The 19,072-nt window shown below is 22.2% G+C and overlaps 2 protein-coding genes across 2 annotated transcripts; both read left to right on the top strand.

Moving 5' to 3' along the window:
* The first annotated feature begins 34 nt into the window (after positions 1-34).
* Positions 35-6,973, top strand: LOC127290105 (zinc finger protein 569-like). Its single transcript, XM_051318496.1, has 4 exons — positions 35-360; positions 1,163-1,306; positions 3,746-3,805; positions 3,928-6,973. Exons 1-4 carry the CDS (start codon positions 217-219, stop codon positions 6,811-6,813), a joined length of 3,234 nt encoding a protein of 1,077 aa, XP_051174453.1. The 5' UTR covers positions 35-216; the 3' UTR covers positions 6,814-6,973.
* Positions 6,974-13,210: 6,237 nt separating this feature from the next.
* On the top strand, positions 13,211-18,253 carry LOC127290009 (ubiquitin-conjugating enzyme E2 S). The gene is made up of 5 exons (XM_051318346.1): positions 13,211-13,395; positions 13,680-13,827; positions 14,457-14,647; positions 17,581-17,709; positions 18,089-18,253. Exons 1-5 carry the CDS (start codon positions 13,378-13,380, stop codon positions 18,239-18,241), a joined length of 639 nt encoding a protein of 212 aa, XP_051174303.1. The 5' UTR covers positions 13,211-13,377; the 3' UTR covers positions 18,242-18,253.
* Positions 18,254-19,072: the final 819 nt, after the last annotated feature.

The raw sequence follows: 19,072 nt of genomic DNA, 5'->3' as shown, positions 1-19,072 counted from the left end.
TAACCTAACCTTAAAAAAATTTTGCCGCACCGTTGTCGTCGTCGTCGTCGTGTCGGTTGTCGTCTTTTCTCTTTTCCTCCGCATTATATACTATATATATATATAGAAAAAGTATAGCATCATCGGAAAAAGTGTTTTAAAAGTTATTTTTTTTTTTTTTTTTTTTTGGGAAACGCTTCATTTATGGACTTTTCCTGAAAAGAAGAAAAAAGAAAAATGAAGGATATCGAAGAATTGCAAGGCCTAGAAAGTGCATGTCGACTTTGTTTAACAACCGAAGAAACAAGATCTTCCATTTTCGGTGCTGCTTACAACGTAGAACCACTAATTGAGAAAATAGAAAATTGTTTATCTCTTCAAGTAAGTAAAATATATAATAATTGTCTTTCTTTCTTCATTTTTTTTCTCTCTCTCTCTTGTTTAATAAACATAAAATAATGCGATTTTTTTTTTATTAAAAAAAAAAATGCTTGAAAATATATCTATTTTTCGAGGTTATGTATTGCGGAAAATATATTTCGCGATTAAAAAGCAATTAGGAAAAGTAGTAGCGTTTATTTTTTGTGTGGCTTGTGTATTTCTTTGAAAGTAGTGATGAAAAGAAAAAAATTAAATTCTATGTGGAAAGTTTTTTTTTAACTCTTTTTTTCTAATTGCGTTGATTTTCTTTATTTTTAATAAACTTTAAACTTTTTATTGTATTTTCGTTTTCTTTTATATTTTCATATTTTTTTTCTATTATTTTTATTATATTCCTAATTTCTTTATAAAATTTACTATTTTCTGCATTTTTTTTTAGAATTTTGTTTATTTATTTATTGGATAAATTATTATTATTATTATTATTTTTTTTTTCTATTATTTTTATTTTATTCCTAATTTCTTTATAAAATTTACTATTTTCTGCAATTTTTTTTTTTAGAATTTTGTTTATTTATTTATTGGATAAATTATCATTATTATTATTATTATTATTATTATTATTATTATTATTATAAAAGAGGAAAATAAAAACGCTCTTTCGTACAAAAAAAAAAAATTTTTTTTTAAATACATTTAATTAAATGAAATTCTTTATTTAATTTGTATTTTTTTTTCGTCAATGATTGTATGTTTATTTTTATCGTTCTTTTTTTTTTTAAATGAAAAAATTTTCTTTTAGATTTCTCAAGATGATAAATTATCGACTTTAATTTGCATCACTTGCGTTAATAAAGTCAGTCAATGGCATCAATACAAAAAGGAGTGTCTTCAATCTCAGGACAAATTATCGGCATGGCTGGCAAAACAATCGGAACCACTTCCGGTATTATTTTCAATAAAATTTTCCTTCTATTTTTCAATTTTTATACAAAATATTAAAAAAAAAAAAAAAATTGCTCCAAAATGAAAAAAAATTTCCAAAAATTTAATTTATTCAATTTACAAAATGAACTCAAAATGTTAGGAAAAAAAAAAGAATCAAAACAAATTTATTTTTAAATTACAAATTTATAATTATCAAAAATTTGTACATTGAAAAAAGAAATTTTAGAAATTCTTTGCTTTTTTAATTTTATTTTGGAAATTTTATACTTTGGGACATTTTTTACTTTGGAAAATTAAATTTTGGAAATTTTTTCTACTTTTTTATAATTTTATTTTGGAAATTTTATAAATTTGTGGCATTTTATTTTTTATTTATTTTCTACTTTGAAAAAATTTAATTTTCAAAATTTTATACTTTGAATTTTTTTTTTCGATTTTGGAAAATAAATTTTTGGAAATTTTATATTTTTGAACATTTTTTAAATTGGAAAAATAAATTTTGGAAATTTTATACTTTGGGACATTTTTTTCATTTGATAAAAAAAATTTTGGAAAATTTAATTTTGGAAATTTTATACTTTGGGACATTTTTTAATTTGGCAATTATATACTTTGGGACATTTTTTACTTGGAAAATTTTATACTTTGGGACATTTTTTACTCTGGAAATTTTATACTTTGTGACATTTTTTACTTTGGAAAATTAAATTTTTGAAGTTTTATACTTTGGGACATTTTTTATTTTGGAAAATTAAATTTTGGAAATTTTCTACTTTGGGACATTTTTTACTTTGGAAAATTTAATTTGTGAAATTTTATACTTTGGGACATTTTGTACTTTGGACAATTAAATTTTGGAAATTTTTCTACTTTTAGACATTTTTGTAAATTTTTATTTTTGGAATTTTATACTTTATGGCATTTTACTTTTTATTTATTTTCTTCGTTGGAGAATTCAAATTTGGAAGTTTTATACATTTCCTAATTATTAAAATGTACAAAATTTATAAAATTTCAAAAATTTATTTTTCCAAACTTCAAAATGTCCCAAATTATAAAATTTCCAAAATTTTTTTTCCTTAATTAATAAAATTTCCAAAAGTAAAATATTCTTTTTTCATTTAGAATGGATAATAATTAACATGGAAATTCCATAAAAATCAGGGAAAAGTCGGGGAATTTTATTAATTTTTTTGGAATTTTTTTAATGAATAAATTAAAGTAACTATTACTTTGGAAAAATAAATTTTGGAAATTTTCTACATTTTTAATTTTATTTTGGAAATTTTATACTTTGTGTCATTTTACTTTTTATTTCATTTCTTTTATGGAAAATTTAATTTTGGAAATTTTATATTTTAGATTTTTTTTGTATTTTGGAAAATGAATTTTTGGAAATTTGATATTTTGGGACATTTTTTAATTTGGAAAAATAAATTTTGGAAATTTTATACTTTGGGACATTTTTTACTTTGGAGAATTAAATTTTGGTAATTTTATACTTTGGGACATTTTTTACTTTGGAAAATTTAATTTTGGAAATTTTATACTTTGGGACATTTTTTACTTTGGAAAATTAAATTTTTGAATTTTTATACTTTGGGACATTTTTTATTTTGGAAATTTTATACTTTTGGCCTTTTTGGGTTTTTACAAATTTTATACTTTGGAAAAATAAATTTTTTTAATTTTATACTTTGGTACATTTTGTATTTTGGGAAAATTAAATTTTTCAAAATTTCATACTTCGGGACAGTTTAGTATTAGTAAATTTTTATTTTGAAAAATTTTCTAATTTGTTGCATTTTACTTTTAAGTTTATTTTCTTCTTTGGAAAATTCAATTTTGGAAATTTTTTCACATTTTCTAATTATTAAAATGTAGGTACTAAATTTTTTAAAATTTCAAAAATTTACATTTTTCCAAATTACAAAATTTCTAAATACCCCAAAAAAAAGGCCAAATGTATAAAATTATCAAAAATTAAAATATCCTAAATTATGAAATTTCTAAAAAAAATTTTTTTCCAAACTACAAAATGTCCGAAAATATAAAATTTCCAAAAGTAAAATGTTCCTTTTTTTTATAGAATAGAAAATAATTAACATTTTTGTTTTTTAATTCCATTTTTTACTCGTATGGAAAATAATTAACTTTTTTGTTTTTAATTCCATTTTTTTTCGAATGGAAAATAATTAACTTTTTTGTTTTTAATTCCATTTTTTATCGAATGGAAAATAATTAAAAAAAATATTTCCATTGCAATTTTTGTTTTTTTTGTTATTTTCTTTTTTATAGAATGGAAAATAATCAATTTTTTTATCGTTTTAGAATTTAATAAATTTGAAAATTAATAATATTTTTAACAATTAATATTTGTTTTTTTTTTTTTTTTTTTGATGGTTCATTTTTAAGTTTAATTTTTATTTTTTTACAGGTTGTAACCGTAAAGAAAGAATTAGAAGAAGATTCCATCGAACATTCACATTTAGAAAAGGTAATTTCTATCCAATTTTTCAAATTGAAAACAAAATTAATTTTTCATTATTTCTTCGATATTTCGTAATATTGTAAATTTAATAACCAAACTTTTTTTTTAATTGGAAATTTTACCTTTAGATTACAGAGAAAAATGCCGAATTAGACAAGAATAATGAGAATTCATTGGAAATAATTGGAAATACATCGGGAAATTTGGAAATAATTGAAAATGGAGAACAAGAACAAGAAATGGAAACAGAAATTGAAAATATGGAAATAACGACAAATATTCAAGGAATAAATAATGAAAATAATAGTGAAAAACAAATTAATCGCGAATCAACAAAACGACGATTATCAAAAGATTTTGGTAATGAGGCAAAACGTTTTAATCCATTGCCAATAAAAACCGAGCCAATTGACGATTCATTGAATATTGAGGAAAATCATATAAATACAGAAAATATGGAAAATACAGAAAATACAGAAAATACAGAAAATTTAGAAAATTCGGTAAATTTAGAAATAAAAGAAATAAAACAACAAAAAGTTTCATCATTAAAGGGAAAAAAGAAAATAAGACGTGGACCACATACACATTTTCGCGGTGCAAGAATATTTAAACGTAAATGTCTTCATTGTCAAATAAATTTACATTCAAAAACATCGTATGCAAAGCATATGGCACGTTTTCATTCAATTTCAAATTTAGAAAATGAAGGAGAAGAAGAGGAAGAAGAGGAGGAGGAAGAAATGATTGAAGATGTTGAAGAGGAATTGGAAAATCTTGAAGAGGACGCACCATTAACGCCAGTACAACAAAATATAATAAGTCAATTTAAAACATTTACCTGTTATTCATGTGAGGAATCATTCAATGATTGTTTAACAACTTTAAATCATATTCGTCAACATATGCCCGATTTACGTGCGTTTACATGCGTTGCTTGTTTAACGGAATTTGGCAATGAAAATGCCTATAAAAAACATTGTGAAATTTCATTTGAATGCGCAATGAAAATTGCATTGGTCATACCAATTCAAGGAACGGAGAAATATTTCACTTGTAATATGTGTACAATGGCAATGGGAAATCGAAAGGAATTATTGAGTCATTTAGCTAAACATTCGGATAAACAATATGAGGAATTAATGTCACCGCCAGTAAAATTAACGACATCACTTCCCTATGGACAGGGTGATCCTGCCTATAATCATGAATGTGATTTATGTGGAATGATCTATCGATATAAATCAAATATGATAAAACATCGTGAATTATGCGCGAGCCTACAACCAGAGGGTAGAACATCGTATAAATGTATTGATTGTGGAATGACATTTTTGGTTTTCAATAAATTTCACAGTCACGTGATGATTGAACATAAGAAAAAAGAATTAAAATGTCCAAAGTGTGCCGCTAAATTTCGTTCGCCAGGCGATTATCTCACGCATCATGAATTTCATCGTAAGAAATTTTTTGAGGAGAAAAAATTCTCTTGCAATCTTTGTAATGGAATATTCGCGACACGTGGTGAATTAACAGAACATAGGAATTTACATCTTAAAGTGAAAATTTATTCCTGTGCTATTTGTCGTTCAATGTTTAGTAGCGCTGGTGCTCTTGAAATACACATGAAGGATCATGGAATTGATGATCCAAGCGAAAGAACAGCAAATACTTCCTGTTTAGAGTATGGAAATAAAACAAAAAATACCGAATGTCATGAATGTGGGAAAATATTTTCTAATGTTGCAAATTTAAAACGCCACATACGCAATGCTCATGGTGAAAATGAAAAACTTATTTGTGATTGTAAACGTATTTTTAAAAATAAAGAATCCTATGACGAGCATCAACGTGTTGCGCACAATTTGGAAAAAACTGTTCTCACATGTTTGGAATGTCCAAAAACATTTGTATTTCAGGCGAATTTAGATTTACACATAAATAATCATCACGCCAAAGTGAAAGTACCACATGAATGTGAAATTTGTGGTAAAACATTTGCTGAGGAATCATCATTAAAAATACATCGCGGCTGGCATAATCGCGCTAATTCAAGATTTAGTCTCGATAATCAAAATACAATGACAAAACCAGCAAAGGCGAGAAAATCATTTCCAATGATAAATCCAATGATACAATTACAATGTCAAGTTTGTGATGATAAATTCAATGACGTTGGTGATCTTCGTAAACACGTTTGGGATGTTCATTGTGCAAGAACGGCAAAAACAGAACCATCATCATCATCATTACAAGAAGAAGAGAAATTTCATTGTGAAATTTGTGATAAATATTATAGTTCAGGAAAAATATTAGCAAGGCATAAAAAATTACATAAACAAATGAATATGCAAAAATTTACAATAGGAAAAAAAATTATTTGTCATCCATGTGGAAGAACATTCACCGCTGAATCGGCTTTAAAACGTCATCGAGCAATTTCACCCGAATGTTTGTTTAAGAGAAACGAAACAATGAAAAAACCGGTAACTTGTCATATTTGTAAAACAATATTTCCAAATATGAGTATATTATATCAACATAAACAATTGATCCATAAAACACAAGAAAATGATTCAAAAAATTTAGAATCTAAATGTAATATTTGTAGTAAACAATTTACAAATATTTCAAATTTAAAACAACATATTTCAATGAAACATAAAAATACAATGGAACATCCATGTACGGTGATTAATTGTAATATGATATTTTCAACTTTACATGCATTAAAAAGTCATGAATTACAACATTCAAATATGATTTATAGTTGTACATTGTGTGAAAAACATTTTTTTCATCGGGGAATAATGGAGAAACATATTTATAATTCGCATAGAATTGTTTATAAATCAATTGGCGATGATAAGGATTCATTATTTAAGGAAACTGATCTCACATCATATAATGTTAGAGGTGCAACTGGAACTGTTTGTCCAAGATGTAAAATTAAATATCCAAATATTAAGGCAATGAAGATACATTATTTCAAATTTCATGAGACGCAACCTTGAAGATAATTTGAGGAAGAGAAGAAAGGTTTTTTTTTTTAATTTTTGTCAGAGGTGAGAGATTATGGTTTTTTTTGGATTTATATATAAAAGGAGACGAATGAATTAAGCTTTTGGGGAAAATTGAATGGAATTTAATTGATTTAATGGGAAAATTTAAATTTAATTAAATTGGAAAATTAAATTACAAAATTCAATTATAAAATTTAAATTTAATTAAATTTGAAAATTTAATTAAATTACAAAATTATATTACAAAATTGAATTGCAAAATTACAAAATTTAAATTTAATTAAATTTGAAAATTTAATTAAATTACAAAATTCAATTGCAAAATTACAAAATTTAAATTTAATTAAATTTGAAAATTTAATTAAATTACAAAATTATATTAAAAAAATTGAATTGCAAAATTAAATTAAAAAATTGCAAAATTGAATTGCAAAATTAAATTACAAAATTAAATTTAACTGAATTACAAAATTAAATTTTAATTAAATATATAATGACAAAAATTTATTTGATTCAAATAATAATCGATTATTTAACCGATCAAAAATAAAAAAAAAATTCGGAGCAAAACTGAAAATACAAAATTCCAAAACGAATTTTTCAAAGAGAAAGAAAGATCAAAAATTAAAAAAAAAAAAAAAATGGAAAATTCATTTTTTCATAAAAGGAGAAAAAATTTTTCCTAAATTGCCAACGAAATTAACGAAATTTTACATTTTTTTTTTTTCAAAAGAAAATTGAGATAAAAACAAAAATTTACTTAATTTGAATTACAAAATTTTGTAAATATCAAAATATTCCAAAAGTATAAAATTTCCAAAATTATAAATTTCCAAATTTTCTAAAATTTTCCAAAATTATAGAATTTCAAAAATTTACATTTTTCCAAATTAAAAAATTTCCAAATACCCGAAAAAAAGGCCAAAAGTACAAAATTTCCAAAATTAAAATATCCTAAAGTATAAAATTTCCAAAATTAAATTTTTCCAAATTTAAAGAAAAAAAGGTCCAAAAGTATAAAATTTCCAAAATTTAATTTTCCAAAGTAAAAAATGTCCCAAAGTATAACATTTCCAAAAATTTATTTTCCAAAGTAAAAAATGTCCCAAAGTATAAAATTTCAAAAATTTAATTTTCCAAAGTAAAAAAAGGTTCCAAAATATAAAATTTCCAAAAATTCTCTAAAAGTATAAAATTTCAAAAATTTAATTTCCCAAAGTAAAAAAAGGTTCCAAAAGTATAAAATTTTGAAAAATTTAATTTTCCAAAGTAAAAAATGTCCCAAAGTATAAAATTTCTGAAATTTACTTTTTCCAAATTAGAAAATTTCCAAAAAAAAAACCCAAAAAGGCCAAAAGTATAAAATTTTCAAAAATTTATTTTTCCAAATTAAAAAAAAGATCAAAAAGTAGAAAATTTCGGAAATTTACATTTTCCAAACTATACAAAATGTCCCTAAAGTATATAAAATTTTCGAAATTAGTTTTTTTCCAAATTAAAAAAAAAAAAATACAAAAGTATAAAATTTCAAAAATTTATTTTTTTCCAAATGGAAAAAGCCACGAAAAAATTTACAAAATTTTGTAAATACTAAAAAAAAATGCTGCAATAAAATTTCGGAAATTTTTCTTTTTTCAAAATTAAAAAAAAATCCAGAAGTAAAAAATTTCAAAAATTTATTTTCTTTCCGAGTACAAAAATTTTCAAATACCAAAATTTCGAAATATTTTTTTGATATATTTGAAAAATTTTGTACTTGAAAAAAATAAATTTTTGAAATAATTTATTTCAAAATTGACAAAATAAAAAAAAAATTCTCTAAAATGAAAATTCGTTTAAGTAACAATTTTTTAATATAAAAATTCAGTAAATTAAAATTTCTCGTAATAATTCGAACAAATAATAAAAATTTGGCTAAAAATAAATTTTAAATTATAATCGAATATAACTTAAAATTTCTAAATTCTATTAAATTGAAATTCTGAAGAAAAATTTAATTTTAGAGCTTAGTCATGCGTTTCCTTTTTTTTGAGAGAGTGAGAGAGAGAGAAAAAAAGAAGAAAAGAACTTCATTGGTTGAATTTTCCATAAAAATCATTAGTTAAAATTTTCATATTAAAGAATTTTTAATTAAATAATTTTTCAAATTAATATTTTTCATTGATTTGTAATGGAAAAAGAATTTAATTTTTTTTTCTGTTAAATAATTTATTTACCAATTATATAATTTATTTGTAAACACGATGATCAAAATTTTTTTTTTTTTTCTATAAAAAAAAATCATTGTTGAAAAATAATAATTTAGAAAATTGTTTATAAAAATCAATTATCGATTAATAATCAAGTATCGATTAACAATTAATTATCGATTAATAATCGATTTACAGCAATTTTTGATTATCGATTAATAATCGATTTACAGCAATTTTTGATTATCGATTAATAATCGATTTACAGCAATTTTTGATTATCGATTAATAATCGATTTACAGTAATTTTTGATTATCGATTAATAATCGATTTACAGCAATTTTTGATTATCGATTAATAATCGATTTACAGTAATTTTTGATTATCGATTAATAATCGATTTACAGCAATTTTTGATTATCGATTAATAATCGATTTACAGCAATTTTTGATTATCGATTAATAATCGATTTACAGCAATTTTTGATTATCGATTTACAGCAATTTTTGATTATCGATTAGTAAACGATTTGAATAACTGAAAAATCGATTTTTAACGAGTGTTAATCAATAATCGTATTGGTTAAAAATTTTGGAGGTTATGTTGCGAATAATTTAAATCGAAAAAATACCGGATATTCAAAAAAAAAATTTGTTTACTTTCAATAATAAAATTTTTACGGCATCACGATAGTAAAAGTAGAAAAATTTATTTTCTTTGGAAGTGTAGTGCAAAAAAACGCCGCTTGTTGGCAGCACGTAACGAATATCTATTTTTACATTTTGCTTCTTGATGTCGTATAATAAAAATTCGGATTTATATTCTTTTTTTTTTTAAAAAAAAGAATATTTATTTTAGGTTATCTGGTATTTTTTTGCCGATTTTTGCAAATCATGGAAAATAACGAGTAACCAATGAGGTTTCTTTTCTCTGAACATGCGCAATTGCATTTATTTGTAACTGACTCAAAAAAAAAAAATAAAACATAACCTTAATTTTTTCTATTTTTTAGGTTATAATAATAATAATAATGTAGCGTAAAAATGGGAAATAGAAAAAAAATTGAGGTTATGTTTTCTTTTCGAGAATATTATATCGATAATTTATGTTTAGTGAAAATTCTATTATCGCTTACAATTTTATGTAAATTTTTAATTTACATTAAATTGGTTATTTGATTCTTTTTTCGCGAATAATTGATTTTATTTTGTTTTTGAATTAAATAACTATAATTTTATTATAGTTTCATTAAAGTTTAAGGCCATGTTAAAGTACAATTTTAACATGGCCTTAAGATACCTTTTTGCCTTTGCTTAAAGATCCACATAAATGCTGTACTTCCGGTTTGACGACATTTTTTGAAAAGTCGTGGCATTTCTATAATAATTTTATTAGTTCGTGGCTGGTTACAACATAAACTACTAAAATTATTTAGTGTCACAAACTTTTCGATCGTTTGACGACATTTTTGAAAAGTAGTGAGACTTCTATAATAATTTTATTAGTTCGTATAAACTAATAAAATTGATATAAAAATGTCGTGAAACGATCGAAAAGTTGTGACACTAAATAATTTTAGTAGTTTATGGTGTAACCAGCCACGAACTAATAAAATTATTATAGAAGTCTCTTTTCAAAAAAAAAATGTTGTCAAACCAGAAACGTATCATAATTATTAAAAAAAATTACTGGACAAAAAAAAAGAACCGCGAATAATTTGAATTTTGACTAAATATAAATTTTTTTTCCAAGAAAAAGAAAAACATCGTCAATCGTATTCTATTATAAAATCTATTTTTAAAATATTCAAATTATAATAATCTTATAAAATACTATTTGTCATCAAAATTTTTAAATTAAATAATAAGTTTTTTAAATAGTTAAATCCGTTTTTAAATGGATTCATTTTTCTATATATATATATAAATAAATTGCGTTTTATATAAAAATATATTTACATAATTCTAAAAGATTATTTATAGATAAAATTTCAGTATAATTAGTGTTAAATTTTCAAACTTTCCAAATAATTTAATCAATAAGTTATTTAGATTTTCATGAAAATATTTTTTTAATTTACATTATTAGCGTTAATAATAATAATAATAATAATAATATGGGAGATTAATTTGTTTAATTATTTGTAATTTTTTGTGTTTTTTTTGTATTTATTTAACGCGAAAAATTCATTTTTCGCTTATGGCAAAATATTTGTGACGCAAACTAAGAAATAAGAAAAAATTATAGGTTATGTTTATGATCGTTTTTTTTTTAATTATATGTAAAATCAAAATTTGTATTTAGAATCGTATTTTTTACTTATTTTCAAGCTATCATAAACATAACCTACAATTTTTGTTAAAGTATAAATGCCTAAGCAGAATATATAGTTTCGCGAACGTGAAACATATGAGTTAGAAAAGGACAGAAATATATTTGTATCCTTTTCTATCTCATGCATCTCGTTTGGGAATGACTTTAGCGAAATTATTGTGCGTTGGCCTTAATACTATCATAAACATAACCTATAATTTTTGTAAACTATAAAACTATCATAAACATAACCTATAATTTTTTGTAAACTATAATACTATCATAAACATAATCTATAATTGTTTGCTTCTATGTTTTATTTTTCTTTACAAAATGCATCACATTTATTTTCATTTTGTACTAAAATAATATTGATGGCAATTCTTTTATATATTAGTATTTAATATAATTATAATTTAATGAGAATTTACGATGTATGTATTAATTAATTTAATGACAATAAATATAAATATATATATATATATATACGAAGGACGATGATTTTTCATAGCATTTATTTAGAAGTCATAATTGCATAAATGCTGTACTTCCGGTTTGATGACATTTTTGAAAAGTCGTGACACTTCTATAATAATAATTAGTTCGTGGCTGGTTACACCATAAACTAATAAAATTATTATAGAAGTGTTAGGGCATTTTGAAAAGTCGTTAGACTTCTATAATAATGTTATTAGTTCATGGTGTAACCAGCCACAAACTAATAAAATTATTACAGAAATGTTAGGGCATTTTAAAAAGTCGTGACATTTCTATAATAATTTTATTAGTTCGTGGCTGGTTACACCATGAATTAATAAAATTATTATAGAAGTCTAACGACTTTTCAAAATGCCCTGGCACTTGTATAATAATTTTATTAGTTCATGGTGTAACCAGCCACGAACTAATAAAATTATTATAGAAATGTCACGACTTTTTAAAATGCCCTAACATTTCTATAATAATTTTATTAGTTCGTGGCTGGTTACACCATGAACTAATAACATTATTATAGAAGTCTAACGACTTTTTAAAAAAATATCAAACCGGAAGTACAGTATTTATGCAATTGGGTGTATAAAAAAAACGAAAAAAAATTGAAATGTCCGCTGGGAACGTGGCTTAACATTTTTTTATTCTATGTTCAATAAATTTCATTTTGCCACTCTGGACAAAAAGCCTACTTATAAAATAGTTCGAAAAATTGTCAACAGATAGCGTTTCGCCGTAAAGAACATCGCAATATTTAGAAGGCGTTTCTTTTTTTATAAAAATAAATATATACTAATCTTTAGTGGGAAATTAAGTTAAATTATTGATGCATGCAAAAAAAAAATAATAATTACCTAAATAAATAGGAAAAATATTAATTAGTTTCATAATTAATTTTCTATTATATATATAAATATATATATACTTTCCGGTTGTCTTCCCTATCAATTGTACTCGTTTCTTTTTTTTCAACAATTTTTGTACTCTACAAAATGTATACGTGTTTTTTTTTGGGGGGGGGGGGGGATTTATTAAATGTAGTAATAAAAAGTTCCATTTTTTTTTAAAGTCAATATCTGTATTAATAATTACGAAAATATATAAACAATTATATAATTGTGTATTATTACCAAAAAAAAAACCTTTCTCTGCATTACTTTATTTTAAATAAATTATTTTATTATTTTAAAAAAAAATTATTTAAAAATATTATTTTAAATTAAATACGATTTGAAAAACCCCGCGTATTTTGGAGAACTTATTAAATGACGAATCAAAGGACAGTTCAATGATTGGGTGTGTTTTGATTGGTTGTATACTTTTATATCCGTTTGCTGATTGGTGGAAAATGTGAAATCAAATTACAATTGGCCAGTGTCTTTCAAAAAAGTTTTAGTTGCATGATGACGTTATGCTTTAATGTCGTCGTTGTCGTTAATTATTGTTCCTCATTTTAATCATTGTTTTTCCAAAATATTTAATCACTTTCACCCTTAAAGTAAAGCATTATTACAATTGAAATTAGTTTAGTAAATAGAAATTTAGGTAAAAAAAAAAAAATGGCGACAGCGTCATCGGTAAGTTTATTTCTCTTCTATTTATATATGAATAAACAACAAAAAAAAAATACACATACACGCACTCGTCCCATTATACACGACTCGAATGTTTATAAACGCTTTAGACATTTCTCCAACACATTTTTTTTTTTTGACGTTTCATGATATGTTTACTAAAAAAAAAATATTTCGTCACAAATAACATAACCAAACATCAATTAAACGCCCAATTATTTCGCAATATTATTGCATATGAACGTTAATTTTGTATATATATATATGTATCTGATATGTATATGTAGATTTCAAATGTGGAAAATTTATCGCCACAAATTATTCGACGCGTTGCCAAGGAGGTAAATGAATTGTCAAATGAACCTCCAGAAGGTATACGAGTCATTATTAATGAACAGGATATAACTGACATTCAAGCTGTGATCGAAGGACCTGGTGAGTTTTTTTGGTTTTTTTTTTTTTAATTACAAAAAAGATTTTTATATGGGAAAAAAAGGGTATTTTTTAGGTTATGTTGGGGAAAAAACAATTTTTTTTTAATAACTATTATTTTCAAAAATAGTTTTTTAAGGTTATGTTAGGAATAAGAAATAAAAATTTTTTATACCAAAAATGATTTTTGGCAAAAAAAAAAATATTTTTTTTTGAGGTTATGTTAGGAAAACAAAATAATTTTTTTTACGAAAAAGATTTTTAGCAAAAAAAAAAAATATTTTTTGAGGTTATGTTAGGAAAAAACAATTTTTTGTTTATAACTATTATTTTCAAAAATAGTTTTTTAAGGTTATGTTAGGAATAAGAAATAAAATTTTTTTATACCAAAAATGATTTTTGGCAAAAAAAAAAAAATTTTTTTGAGGTTATGTTAGGAAAAAAATAATTTTTTTTACGAAAAAATATATTTTTTGAGGTTATGTTAGGAAGAAAACAATTTTTTTTTACGAAAAAAAATATTTTTTGAGGTTATGTTAGGAAAAAACAATTCTTTTTAACAAAAAAAAAATAGTTTTTGAGGTTATATTAGAAGGGAGGGGAATAAAAAATTTGTTTCTTCTTTGCCATAGCCGGAACTCCATACGCGGGTGGTTTTTTTAAAGTGAAATTGGCATTGGGAAAAGATTTTCCACAGGGACCACCGAAGGCCTTTTTTCTTACGAAAATTTTCCATCCAAATGTTGCGAAAAATGGTGAAATTTGCGTAAATACTTTAAAAAAAGATTGGAAATCTGATCTCGGAATAAAACACATTCTATTGGTGAGTGAAAATATTTAAAATTAACATTTTTTTTATATATATAAAAAAAAGGGACGCACGATTATGTTCTAAAAAATCATTAGTCAAAATCGTCAAAATTTTCATTTCTCATAATTATTTTTGAGCCGAATTTTTATTTGTTCGAATTTTTAATTGTTCGAATTTTTATTTATTCGAATTTTTATTTGTCAGAATTTTTATTTAACATAATAGGACATTTTAAAGAATTTTTATTGGCTAGAATTTAATTGTAATAGAATTTTCAAATTTTATTCTTTTTCAAATGAATTTTCATTTATTTGAATTATTACCTATTTGATTGAATTTTGCATGAAAACCGATTATTTCGCAGAATTTTTATTTAATCGAAAAATCATTTAACAGAATTTCTATAATTGATAAGAATTTTCATTTGTCCGAAATTGCATAAATGATCGAAACAATCAATTTTGGGCGCGAATTTTTAAATTATCAACCAATCAAAAAATTATCCATAAAATTGTAATTGGTTGATAATTTAAAAATAATTATGACAAATGAAATTCATTGAAAATTTTAACTAATAATAATAATAATAATAATAATAATAAAAGTTCAAAACAGATTTATTTTCAAATTACAAATTTCTAATTATCAAAAATTTGTACTTTGGAAAATAAATTTTGGAAATTTTCTACTTTTTTAATTTTATTTTTAAACTTTTATACATTGTGGCTTTTTTTTTTGTTTATTTTCTACTTTGGAAAATTTAATTTTGGAAATTTTATACCTTAGATTTTTTTTGATTTTGGAAAATTAATTTTTGGAAATTTTATACTTTGTAACATTTTTTAATTTGGAAAATTTAGTTTTGGAAATTTTTTACTTTGGATTTTTTTTTGATTTTGGAAAATTAATTTTTGTAAATTTTATACTTTGGAACCTTTTTTTAATTTGGAAAATAAAATTTTGAAAATTTTATACTTTGGGACATTTTGTGCTTTGGAAAATTAAATTTTGGAAATTTTATACTATGGGACATTTTTGTATTTTTGTAAATTTTTATTATTGAAATTTTATACTTTGTGGCATTTTAATTTTTATTTATATTTTCTTCGTTGGAAAATTTAATTTTGAAAATTTTATACATTTTCAAATTATTAAAATGTAGGAAATTTATAAAATTTCCAAAATTTATTTTTCCAAAGTACAAAATGTCCCAAAGTATAAAAATTTCCAAAATTTATTTTTTCCATATTAATAAAACTTCCAAAGGTAAAATGTTCTTATTTTTTTAATAGAATGGAAAATAATTAACATAAAAATTCCATAAAAATTAGGGAATTTCTTTAATTTTCAGGAATTTTTTTTATAAATAAATTAAAGTAACTATTAGTTTCGCAAAAAAATTTATTTACTTTTTTCCCCAATCGCAAATGCAGATTAAAAATTTGGCCTTCACACTCAATTATTAAGCATGTGTTATATTTTATATTCATTAAGTAAATAATTATTTACTACTATTTATTGAATCTAATAAATGATTTTTTAAACTTGGATAACAAATTTCTTAATCTTTTTTCAGTGAAATATTTGGTTTTTTAATATAAATAAAAATTATTTGTATTTTATTTTATCGGTTTCAACTTCAAATAAAGTAAATTATTCATTAATATACGAATAATTTATTATTTAATGCTAATATCCACATTTAATTCATAAAAATTTTTCACGCCGTCGAATATTAAATTATCGAATTTCTATTTAGCAAAATTGTATAAAGTTGGATTTTATATTATGCAAAAATTTTCAATTTACATTTAACTAAAATTCGATTTAATTTCTATTTAGCAGAACTCTTATAAAGCATTTTTTCTAATACTTTTTTTAAAAATTTTAAATTAATATAATTTCAATTTAACGAAATTTATGTCTATAAAAATTGACAAAAAAAAAGAACTAAGTAGAATTTATTTTATTTATTTATTCGAATTAAAAATGTTTTCATAGTTTTTAATTTTTGATGGTGAAAAAAAATTTCAGGTAATACTTAATCAAGTTTTACAGATTTTTAAATATAATTTTTTTTTTTTTAAATAATAATAATTTTGGAATTTTGTGGCTTTTTTTTTTGTTTATTTTCTACTTTGGAAAATTTAATTTTGGAAATTTTATACCTTAGATTTTTTTTGATTTTGGAAAATTAATTTTTGGAAATTTTATACTTTGTAACATTTTTTAATTTGGAAAATTTAGTTTTGGAAATTTTTTACTTTGAATTTTTTTCGATTTTGGAAAATAAATTTTTGGAAATTTTATACTTTGGGACATTTTTTAATTTGGAAAATTAAATTTTGGAAATTTTATACTTTGGGGACATTTTGTACTTTGGAAAATTAAATTTTGAAAATTTTATACTTTTAGAAATTTTATAATTTGTGGCATTTTATTTTTTTTTTTTATTTTCTTCGTTGGAAAATTTAATTTTGAAAATTTTATACATTTTCAAATTATTAAAATGTAGCAAATTTATAAAAATTCCAAAATTTCTTTTTCCAAAGTACAAAAAGGTCCTAAAGTACAAAATTTTCAAAAGTTAGATGTTTTTTTTTTAATAGAATGGATAATAATTAACATAAAAATTCCATAATAATCAGGGAAAAGTCGGGGAATTTTTTTTAATTTTCTGGAAGTTTTTTAATGAATAAATTAAAGTAAAATAAATTACTTTGGAAAAATAAATTTTTGTAAATTTCATACATTTCCTAATTATTAAAATGTTCTAAATTATAAGAATTTAAAAAATTTAATTTTCCAAATTATAAATCCTGTTATGATTTTTAGAACACAATCATGCGGCTCCTATTAAATTTTTTTTTTTTTATATTCGGAATTTGCTTTTTTTTGTTTTCAATGAAATAATAATAAATAATTTTTTTTTCCTCTTTAATTAGACCGTAAAGTGTCTGCTAATTGTTCCAAATGCCGAATCTGCGCTTAATGAGGAAGCAGGTAAATTACTATTGGAAAGGTACGATGATTATTCGGATAGAGCGAAAATGATGACAGAAGTTCACGCACAAGTGAGTAAATAAAAGTAAAATAAAATAAAATAATTGAATTATAGAAGCGATCGATTTAAAACTTTTTTTTTTATGAAAGTAAAGAAATTTCATAAGATTTTAAATTAAAAGTTTCATTTTTAATTGATAACATTTTTTTTTACAAACTTTAAAGAATTCAAAATTTTTTTAAAATTATTTCTATTAAATAAAAACCTTTTTATTTTTTCTGAATTGTAGAAAAATTGTAATTAAAATTATTAAAAAAAAAAAAATTAATTAAACGAAGAATTTTAAGTACAATTTTTTTTAGAAATTGACAAATTATATAAAAATAATTTGAAAATTAAAACAATGAAAAAAAAAAATTAATTTAAATAATTTTTAATCGTTCTTTTAGGCAATTAGAAAAGGAAAAATCGGTCTCGAAAATGGATCACAATTCCTCGATGCTGGCGGTCCACTTCCCAAAAAGCACGCTGGCGATAAAAAATTAACCGCAGAGAAGAAAAAAATGCTCAAGGACAAAAGAAGAACATTAAAAAGATTATAAAAAAAAAAAAAATCAATAAGAAACTAAAGTATAAAATAATTATTATTAAAAATTCGAGAAAAATTTTAGTGTAATTTTTTGATTTTCGTCGTTGTTGTCAATTTTTGTTTATTTTTTTTCTTTTTAGCGTGCTAAAATATTTTCCCTCCCCCCATAAAAAATTTTGCATAATGTGTATAAAGAATTTATTTAAAAAAAAAGAGAGAGAAAAAGAAACAAAAATCTCGACTGATTTTTACTTTTAAGTTGTTAAAATAAAAATAGAACACAAAAAAAAGAAGAAGAGAATTAAAAAAAAAGCGTTTTTTTTTTAGTGTAATTTTTTTTTTGTTTTTTGAAAAAAAAACGTCGTCCCCCGAAATCGTTAACTTCTAGTGAATATTTTTTCATAAACATATATATGTACAGAAGATTTATCATGTGTTTATTAAAGGGCTATTATAAATGAGAAAAATTGACTTTTTTTTTGCGAATTTTCTCTATTTTTATTTCTTTTTTTTTGTGTGTGTTTATTATTTCTAGTATTTTTATTTTTTTTTTTGGTAATGTACTCCTTCAATTTCTTTTTTTTTTTTATATAATAATCGCACTCTCATACAAAAATTCATACAGTCTTTAAAATTGAATTTATTTATAAATTTTTTTTTAACAATATATGTGTGTGTGATTAAAAAAGAAAAAAAAATGGGGTAAACTTAGAAATAATTGGTATTAATTCATTGGTCGCCGAGTTATTACAAATATATAAATAAAAAAAAAAAAAAAGGTTTTTTTTCCCCTGACCCTTTTATATTTTACTACGTGGTGAAAAAAAAAAAACCCACACAGAAT

This window comes from Leptopilina boulardi, unplaced genomic scaffold (genome assembly GCF_019393585.1).
Source record: "Leptopilina boulardi isolate dan_hultmark-lab unplaced genomic scaffold, ZJU_Lbou_2.1 LbouV2_55, whole genome shotgun sequence".
Taxonomy (NCBI): Eukaryota; Metazoa; Arthropoda; class Insecta; order Hymenoptera; family Figitidae; genus Leptopilina; species Leptopilina boulardi.
This window is presented reverse-complemented; position numbering and strand designations above follow the sequence as displayed.

Bases quoted from the DNA above. Each gene is read 5' to 3' on its own strand.
- LOC127290105 (XM_051318496.1), top strand. From the start codon at position 217: ATGAAGGATATCGAAGAATTGCAAGGCCTAGAAAGTGCATGTCGACTT. The intron at 361-1,162 runs GTAAGTAAAATA...ATTTTCTTTTAG, and splicing joins AAAATTGTTTATCTCTTCAA to ATTTCTCAAGATGATAAATT. The intron at 1,307-3,745 runs GTATTATTTTCA...ATTTTTTTACAG, and splicing joins AACAATCGGAACCACTTCCG to GTTGTAACCGTAAAGAAAGA.
- LOC127290009 (XM_051318346.1), top strand. The intron at 14,648-17,580 runs GTGAGTGAAAAT...CTCTTTAATTAG, and splicing joins GAATAAAACACATTCTATTG to ACCGTAAAGTGTCTGCTAAT. The intron at 17,710-18,088 runs GTGAGTAAATAA...TCGTTCTTTTAG, and splicing joins TGACAGAAGTTCACGCACAA to GCAATTAGAAAAGGAAAAAT.